We start from the raw sequence: 10,264 nt of genomic DNA, 5'->3' as shown, positions 1-10,264 counted from the left end.
AGCTCATCCACATGAATAAACAGTTTAAATTGGAGTCTGTGTGTGTGTGTGTGTGTGTGTGTGTGTGTGTACTGTAGCAACGACAAACAAGTTCTGCAGAATGTGATAAAGCGGCAGTTTTTTTCCTCTCTGAGCTGGTATCTCTTTCACACACACACACACACACACACACAGCTCCTTAGCCCTAACTTAAGTTGATCATTCACTCAAGTCCTTGATATTTACTGCCAGTGTTTAAAGCAACACTTTAGACACCACACAGCAGATCAGATCGGATCAGAACAGGTTTCTGGGGAAAACACACACAGCTTCCTGAATCCCAGGTGAGTTCCACAACTTTCACTTTCCAGCACATGTTATATAATGCTAAAGAAACCAGCTAGATGTAAACAGTGCAGGATTCTGCCCTGGGAGTTCCTCATGCTCTGAGTGAGTGAGGTGTATTTATTCCCATTGTCCTTCTTTCTTCATATTATCACTATATTTACTCCTTTTAAAAAAATTTCTTTGCATTATTTTTAAGTTCCATACAACAGCTAGAGTAAAAGAGAGAAAGCGAGCTGCTTCAGCATGTGTGGTTGACCTCCACAACTCTCCTGTCCTTCCCTCATCATACAGATTTTCCTGACCCGGTTATTTTTCCTTTAGCTTTGCACGCTTGGTAAAAAGGAGGAAATGAAATGTAATGCGACTCGGAGATGACAGATTAAAGACTGTAGTGTCTTTAGTCTTACTTTGACAGGATTAATCCTTACGTATTTGTGAATAAATGCTTTTGTGTGTGTGTGTGTGTGTGTGAGACTTTTTATCTTAACTTCAGTTTATTTATAGATGATCTCTGTGCTGAATTTCCAGTTTATTAACTACTAATGATCTCACAGAGATGCTGAAATTCTCAAACCTGCAGCTCTGACACATACCCCGTCATGCTATTACGCATTAATCCTCTCACTGTAACACATTATAGCTTCTATAATATCTAAACTTCATTCACAGCCTCTTCATATAACCTAGAGATAATAATATTAACAGACAGAAAAAAAACTACTGAAGAAGTGGCTGATGGGTACTGTGGAGTTTCCTTCATTTTCATATCAGATGTTTATTTATCGTTTTTGGAAGGAGTCTCCAGTGTCAGCGCTTTGAGTTTCCACGACAAGCTGTGTTTTTTTCCTGAGACAGAGCACAGATCCAACAGACGAGCTACTGTTGCTCAAACTGCTGAAGAAGTTAATGCTGGTTCTGATAGAAAGGGGTCAGAATACACAGTGCAGGACAGGTCAGAGCTGTCAGGGGGACTGACGCAATACTAGACAGGTGGTCATAATGTTATGCCTGATCAGTGTATACACAACTATAAACAGAACAATGCAGCATTTATTAATAAATTAAAAATCCTTGTGTTATTAGTGGAATATTGCGATCTCGAGTCTGTTATTCTTTACATATGAGCTGCTCTGACAGTAGTGCAGGTTTGTATTTTATGTGATCGTTTCTATAGTAACGGCTCATTTACAGTCACTGATATGGTTCAGGTTTTAAGGTATAAGGTGTATATAGAATGTTCAGTTCAATTCAATTTATTTGTATAGCGCTTTTATTAATGGACATTGTCTTAAAGCAGCTTTACAGAAGAATATAAACATAGAGAAAATGATTCATCCCTAAGTTCATCCCTAAAATTGATCCCAAATGAGAAGCCTGAGGTGACGGTAGTGAGGAAAAAAAGCCTGTGATGATATGAGGAAGAAACCTTGAGAGGAACCAGGCTCAGAAGAGAACCTCATCCTCATCTGGGTGACACTGGAACCAGGAGCTCTTCTGGAACTAATAGGTCAGTGTAGTTTCTGGGTTCATTATAGACTTAATTCTAATTCCTTCCTGCTGAAAGCTGACCGATGTAACAGCAGTTTCGTGACGGCGTGATCAGAGTGGTTCTGTCCACAGCAGTCCCCTGGGTTACAGGTATGGAAGGAGTCTTCAGTGTCAGTGCTTTGTAGCAGTCAGAGGTGAAGCTTTTCAGATTTTCAGGAGTTTATCCGAAACTACACTGACCTGTTAGTTCCTCAGGAGCTCTTGGTGTTGTACGAAGGACATTATCAACCTTCACATTATTTCCTGTCCAGTGTCACCCAGATGAGGATGAGGTTCCCTTCTGAGCCTGATTCCTCTCGAGGTTTCTTCCTCAGATCATCTCAGGGAATTTTTCCTCACCACCGTCACCTCAGGCTTCTCATTAGGGATAAATGTTAAGAGATAAACAGTAACTTAACTTTAAACTATTTTTTAGAGAGAATGGAGAGTTTCCTGCGAGGAAACTGTTTCTAGCTCCTATAACATAAGCGAGAACAGGAAGTGACCTCACACAGATGTTCCACAGTAAACAAAAACAGATTAAAAAAAAGTACGCTGTGTTCTATAAGTAAAAAAAAAAAAGACTGTTGTTAGTGAGTGTGTGTTGTTCAGGGTGTCAGCTTCATCACACACACACACACACACACACACACACACACACACACATACACACATACATTTTCCAGTAATTAAGCACAACTAAAACAGTGTACATCACAACCCCTGCAAAGTCTTTCTGTTTTCTTTCTGTGACTCTGAAGTTGTTCTGTATTTGTTGGAACGCGGCAGTAAAGAGAGACTGGTCGGTGTTTAGTGTGTACACCTGACACCTGTGTAGCCGCGTGACGGTGGTGTCCTTCACGGCTGTGTCTCTTGTGCACCACTGACTTGCAGATCCTGTTTTTTTTTTCTTCTTTCGCCGCTGCCTCTATACACCGAGCAGAAAACACTCCACATGCTGGTCCAGTCATCAGAACCATTCTGCTTTCACACACAGGTCAGTGTAGCGTGCTGTCCGTGAGCAGCTCACAGCGGGATGGGACGGAGGCATGGCGCACTACATGCAGGTCAGTCTCCGAGCTGACCGAGGGGATGATGATGAGTGTGTGTTTTATTCGGAATCATTAACGGTGTTTGTTTTTCAGTCAGCGACAGCGTCCCAGAGCGACGTGAATCTTGGAACATCTGCCAATCCTCAGTGAGTTCCATATTAAAGAGAGTAAAGAGCAGCTTCCACTTTCAAATATCATGATTTAAAATTCCAGACTTTTAGTTATAAAAATTAATTGAATAATAAACTAAGAGATCTGACTCAGGGCTGGACGATGAGACACTGAAATATCAGTGCTGTGATGAAGGAGTCACTTTTCTGAGATATTGCAGTAAATAAATAAATTATCATAAATGTATTAGAAGCAACAGAACACATGCTTTTACAGGAGGGTTTATTTTGTAGACACCAAACTATCAAATGATTATTATCATTATTTTTCCTCAGCTCTTAAAATCGAAGTCGTGTGCAGTTTTTGTGAAGTTTTATCTCACGTGCATCGAAAAAAGCGTCCTTAACTATATTTCTGGACTGGTTAACTAGTACTGTGTAACAGGTTTAAATTAGTGTTAGAGATGAAGATTTAGCCGTGAAGGTGATCGGAATTTCTCCAGCTTTTTTGTCTCTTCACCTGAGCGTCCTGGTTTTACTGAAAAAGCGCTGAGGTTGGGTTTCTGTATCTGGGTTTTAGTTGTTTATTTCTTTTATCGTTATATATTAACATTCAATTATAGAGTATCAACTTTTAGTGAACTTCCTATATAAAAAAAACAATCACATGTCCTTCACGGTCATTAATATAAAAATGTGTGATGTTTTGTAAAAGTGTAAAGTCGCTGCTCTGTTTGTTTTCAGTGCCAAACCCACTGACTTCGACTTCCTGGCGGTGATCGGAAAGGGAACATTCGGCAAAGTGAGAATTCCACACTTCCTTGGAGAAATGATTAACTTTTTAACAGCAACTCAGCTGGACCTTTGTTTATTCTCTTATCTTTGGGATTTCCTGTAGAAGATTTCAAATATGTCAGGTTTTATTCAGCATGAAAGCAGACGGTTCCAAGCAACTAATCAAAATATCCTGCTGTTGCTGTTTGTTATTATTATTATTATTATTATTATTATTATTATTATTATTATTATTATTATTATTATTGCAGGTTCTTCTGGCTAAACTGAAAGCAGATGGGAAATTTTATGCGGTGAAGGTCCTGCAGAAAAAAATTATATTAAAGAAAAAAGAGGTTTGTGATGATCTTCTCCTTGTGATGATCTTCTCCTTGTCTTGATCTTCTCCTTGTGTTGATCTTCTCCTTGTGTTGATCTTCTCCTTGGTCACTGCTTCCCTGGAGAAAGGTGAAAGAGAATAATGGGTGGAAATTTTTAGTCTAATCTAATCAGAATCTAATCAGAACCTGGTCTTTGTACCGTCATTTATAGCTCTCACACCCTCTGGCCTCTTAAGTGCCGCAAGTTAAATAGATTCATAACATGGATTTAATACACGAAGGAAACTGAAGTAAAGAGGGAACTTAAATAAAAGAAAGGTAAGGTGCTAGAGCTCTATACCACTGTGTGTGTGTGTGTGTGTGTGTGGGGGGGGGGGGGGGTTAATGATAACACACATCAGATCACATTAACAAACAAACTGATAATCTCTGTGTCTCAGGCAATAATAAACAATAATAAAGGACTTCCTTCCTTCCTTCCTTCCTTCCTTCCTTCCTTCCTTCCTTCCTTCCTTCTATTAATGCACTCGCTCTGATATTTTATTGTTTCCATAGCAACAGCTCATTTACAGGGGTCGTGTCCAGCGCATGTCCGCATAAATGTATTAAAAATCATCAGTATGAAGTTTCCTGTGTTTATGTAGTGTTTAAGGAAGGAGTCTCCAGTGTCAGAGCTTTCTAACAGTCAGAGGTAAAAGCTAAGGGTTTTATCACACAGCATTTTTTTATGATGAGCTGCATTTTATTTTAGATTATTAACTTCAAGAAAGAGAGTCTTTTTTCATTTCCTGCTGCTCTAGAGGAAGTGACATCAGAATAAAGACAGATAACAAATAAAAAGCCACGACCATATGTGATGTTAGAAGCAACACTGACCAAATGTATCTCATTATTTAACAAAAAAAAGTAAATTATTCTTTCTTTCTTTCTTTCTTTCTTTCTTTCTTTCTTTCTTTCTTTCTTTCTTTCTTCTTTCAAAAGTCTTACAAAGTGTGGCTCTTAAATGCCTTATTTTTCTTCCAGCAAAAGAACATCATGGCTGAGAGGAATGTTCTGCTGAAGAGCCTGCAGCACCCCTTCCTCGTCGGCCTTCATTACTCCTTCCAGACCGCGGAGAAGCTTTACTTCGTCCTGGACTACGTGAACGGAGGAGAGGTAGAGTCCGAGCACCTCCTCCTCCTCCTTCAGTACATTTTACTGGATAAATCCGTGTTCAGGAATAAAACCAGTCTCACGGCTTGTGATTTCTTTCTTTTAGTTATTCTTCCATCTCCAGAGAGAGCGATGTTTCTCAGAAGCACGAGCACGTTTCTACACGGCCGAGGTGGCCAGTGCTATCGGCTACCTGCATTCACTCAACATCATTTACAGGTCAGTGACCGGACACGCCTTCTTCATTACTCCTGTTTTTTTCTTCTTTGGTCACTCTCGCTCACTGCTCAGCTGACCCTCTGCTGATTTTCAGGGATTTGAAACCGGAAAACATCCTGTTAGATGCACAGGTGAGGAACTTCTTTATCCTTCAGCTGTATGAGTGACTGATGAGATGTTAGGAAATATCTGATTACACCTGCGGCTTTTTCCTGTGTCTCCTGATGGGATATTAAACACACACACGTTCATTTGCGGTCAGATATTTTTCACAGCTCTGTTTTATCCAGACTGAAAAATTAATCTCACACACTCCTTACTGACTTCAGCTACAACAACAATAAAATCACGTTATGTTGCCAGATTTAAACTAAATCTGCAATCTGGCTGTATTAGCAAAACGGTGCTAACCGGTCAGATTAGTGTGATTAGTGTGTACAGGTGATGGAGGTATGTGGAAATGTTGATATGATGAAGAGATAAAGTCTAAACCAAAGCCATGATGTTGAAACATTTCCTGATAAAAAACCTTCACTTCCTTTATTAACACGCTTAATAAACTCTTCATATTAACAACACGCTTAATAAACTCTTCATATTAACAACACGCTTAATAAACTCTTCATATTAACAACACGCTTAATAAACTCTTCATATTAACAACACACACTTAATAAACTCTTCATATTAACAACACGCTTAATAAACTCTTCATATTAACAACACACGCTTAATAAACTCTTCATATTAACAACACACGCTTAATAAACTCTTCATATTAACAACACGCTTAATAAACTCTTCATATTAACAACACGCTTAATAAACTCTTTATATTAACAACACACGCTTAATAAACTCTTCATATTAACAACACGCTTAATAAACTCTTCATATTAACAACACACGCTTAATAAACTCTTCATATTAACAACACACGCTTAATAAACTCTTCATATTAACAACACACGCTTAATAAATTCTTCATATTAACAACACACGCTTAATAAACTCTTCATATTAACAACACGCTTAATAAACTCTTCATATTAACAACACACGCTTAATAAACTCTGCATATTAACAACATGCTTAATAAACTCTTCATATTAACAACACGCTTAATAAACTCTTCATATTAACAACACACGCTTAATAAACTCTTCATATTAACAACACACGCTTAATAAACTCTTCATATTAACAACACACGCTTAATAAATTGTTCATATTAACAACACACGCTTAATAAACTCTTCATATTAACAACACGCTTAATAAACTCTTCATATTAACAACACACGCTTAATAAACTCTGCATATTAACAACATGCTTAATAAACTCTTCATATTAACAACACACGCTTAATAAACTCTTCATATTAACAACACGCTTAATAAACTCTTCATATTAACAACACACGCTTAATAAACTCTTCATATTAACAACACACTTAATAAACTCTTCATATTAACAACACACGCTTAATAAACTCTTCATATTAACAACACGCTTAATAAACTCTTCATATTAACAACACGCTTAATAAACTCTTCATATTAACAACACACGCTTAATAAACTCTTCATATTAACAACACGCTTAATAAACTCTTCATATTAACACACGCTTAATAAACTCTTCATATTAACAACACACGCTTAATAAACTCTTCATATTAACAACACACGCTTAATAAACTCTTCATATTAACAACACGCTTAATAAACTCTTCATATTAACAACACGCTTAATAAACTCTTCATATTAACAACACGCTTAATAAACTCTTCATATTAACAACACACGCTTAATAAACTCTTCATATTAACAACACGCTTAATAAACTCTTCATATTAACAACACGCTTAATAAACTCTTCATATTAACAACACGCTTAATAAACTCTTCATATTAACACACGCTTAATAAACTCTTCATATTAACAACACACGCTTAATAAACTCTTCATATTAACAACACACGCTTAATAAACTCTTCATATTAACAACACACGCTTAATAAACTCTTCATATTAACAACACGCTTAATAAACTCTTCATATTAACAACACGCTTAATAAACTCTTCATATTAACAACACACGCTTAATAAATTGTTCATATTAACAACACACGCTTAATAAACTCTTCATATTAACAACACGCTTAATAAACTCTTCATATTAACAACACGCTTAATAAACTGTTCATATTAACAACACGCTTAATAAACTCTTCATATTAACAACACTCGCTTAATAAACTCTTCATATTAACAACACGCTTAATAAACTCTTCATATTAACAACACGCTTAATAAACTGTTCATATTAACAACATGCTTAATAAACTCTTCATATTAACAACACTCGCTTAATAAACTCTTCATATTAACAACACGCTTAATAAACTCTTCATATTAACAACACGCTTAATAAACTCTTCATATTAACAACACTCGCTTAATAAACTCTTCATATTAACAACACGCTTAATAAACTCTTCATATTAACAACACGCTTAATAAACTGTTCATATTAACAACACACGCTTAATAAACTCTTCATATTAACAACATGCTTAATAAACTCTTCATATTAACAACACACGCTTAATAAACTCTTCATATTAACAACACGCTTAATAAACTCTTCATATTAACAACACACTTAATAAACTCTTCATATTCACAACACACACAATAAACTCTTCATATTAACAACACACGCTTAATAAACTCTTCATATTAACAACACACGCTTAATAAACTCTTCATATTAACAACACGCTTAATAAACTCTTCATATTCACAACACACGCTTAATAAACTCTTCATATTAACAACACACGCTTAATAAACTCTTCATATTAACAACACACGCTTAATAAACTCTTCATATTAACAACACGTTTAATAAACTCTTCATATTAACAACACACGCTTAATAAACTCTTCATATTAACAACACGCTTAATAAACTCTTCATATTAACAACACACTTAATAAACTCTTCATATTAACAACATGCTTAATAAACTCTTCATATTAACAACACACGCTTAATAAACTCTTCATATTAACAACACACGCTTAATAAACTCTTCATATTAACAACACGCTTAATAAACTCTTCATATTAACAACACACTTAATAAACTCTTCATATTAACAACACACACAATAAACTCTTCATATTAACAACACACGCTTAATAAACTCTTCATATTAACAACACACGCTTAATAAACTCTTCATATTAACAACACGCTTAATAAACTCTTCATATTAACAACACACGCTTAATAAACTCTTCATATTAACAACACACGCTTAATAAACTCTTCATATTAACAACACACGCTTAATAAACTCTTCATATTAACAACACACGCTTAATAAACTCTTCATATTAACAACACGCTTAATAAACTCTTCATATTAACAACACACTTAATAAACTCTTCATATTAACAACACACTTAATAAACTCTTCATATTAACAACACACGCTTAATAAACTCTTCATATTAACAACACGCTTAATAAACTCTTCATATTAACAACACACGCTTAATAAACTCTTCATATTAACAACACACGCTTAATAAACTCTTCATATTAACAACACACGCTTAATAAACTCTTCATATTAACAACACACGCTTAATAAACTCTTCATATTAACAACACGCTTAATAAACTCTTCATATTAACAACACACTTAATAAACTCTTCATATTAACAACACACTTAATAAACTCTTCATATTAACAACACACGCTTAATAAACTCTTCATATTAACAACACGCTTAATAAACTCTTCATATTAACAACACACGCTTAATAAACTCTTCATATTAACAACACACGCTTAATAAACTCTTCATATTAACAACACGCTTAATAAACTCTTCATATTAACAACACACTTAATAAACTCTTCATATTAACAACACACTTAATAAACTCTTCATATTAACAACACACGCTTAATAAACTCTTCATATTAACAACACGCTTAATAAACTCTTCATATTAACAACACACGCTTAATAAACTCTTCATATTAACAACACACGCTTAATAAACTCTTCATATTAACAACACACGCTTAATAAACTCTTCATATTAACAACACACGCTTAATAAACTCTTCATATTAACAACACACGCTTAATAAACTCTTCATATTAACAACACACGCTTAATAAACTCTTCATATTAACAACACACGCTTAATAAACTCTTCATATTATAATTATCTTCTTTATTTTCTATAAAATGCAAATCAGCTCACATTATTGAAAAATCTGATAATCTGTGTGTATCTCATGTACTAATAAAGGGCTTACATTCTTTCTTTCTTTCTTTCTTTCTTTCTTTCTTTCTTTCTTTCTTTCTTTGTCTTTTTTCCCTCTTTTTATCTATCTATCTTTCTTTCTATCTTCCTTCCTTCCTTCCTTCCTTCCTTCCTATCTATCTATCTATCTATCTATCTATCTATCTATCTATCTATCTATCTATCTATCTATCTATCTATCTATCTTCCTTCCTTCCTTCCTTCCTTCCTTCCTTCCTGTCTGTCTATCTATCTATCTATCTATCTATCTATCTATCTATCTATCTATCTATCTATCTATCTATCTATCTTCCTTCCTTCCTTCCTTCCTTCCTTCCCCAGGGCCACGTGGTTCTGACAGATTTTGGTCTGTGTAAAGAAGGTCTGGAAGCTGAAGCCACCACCAGCACGTTTTGTGG

The 10,264-nt window shown here is 35.1% G+C and overlaps 1 protein-coding gene across 3 annotated transcripts in view; it reads left to right on the top strand.

Annotated features, from left to right (window-relative positions):
- The first annotated feature begins 144 nt into the window (after positions 1–144).
- Positions 145–10,264, top strand: part of sgk2a (serum/glucocorticoid regulated kinase 2a) — a 17,758-nt gene continuing 7,638 nt past the window's right edge. Inside the window, exons 1-9 of one of the 3 annotated variants that reach the window (XM_058410776.1) lie at positions 145–323; positions 2,852–2,921; positions 3,000–3,052; positions 3,761–3,818; positions 4,063–4,146; positions 5,155–5,286; positions 5,390–5,502; positions 5,597–5,633; positions 10,188–10,264. The exon at positions 10,188–10,264 is cut by the window's right edge and continues 10 nt beyond it. In XM_058410776.1, coding sequence (XP_058266759.1) covers positions 2,904–2,921; positions 3,000–3,052; positions 3,761–3,818; positions 4,063–4,146; positions 5,155–5,286; positions 5,390–5,502; positions 5,597–5,633; positions 10,188–10,264 — 572 coding nt within the window. In that variant the 5' untranslated portion in view covers positions 145–323; positions 2,852–2,903. Of the gene's footprint in view, positions 324–2,797; positions 2,922–2,999; positions 3,053–3,760; positions 3,819–4,062; positions 4,147–5,154; positions 5,287–5,389; positions 5,503–5,596; positions 5,634–10,187 lie in introns of all 3 variants that reach the window. The other 2 variants (XM_058410774.1, XM_058410773.1) reach the window with 2 other exon arrangements.

Source organism: Hemibagrus wyckioides, linkage group LG15, assembly GCF_019097595.1.
Source record: "Hemibagrus wyckioides isolate EC202008001 linkage group LG15, SWU_Hwy_1.0, whole genome shotgun sequence".
Classification (NCBI taxonomy): Eukaryota; Metazoa; Chordata; class Actinopteri; order Siluriformes; family Bagridae; genus Hemibagrus; species Hemibagrus wyckioides.
Note: the sequence above shows the minus strand (reverse complement) of the source record. Positions and strands in the feature narration are given on the sequence as shown.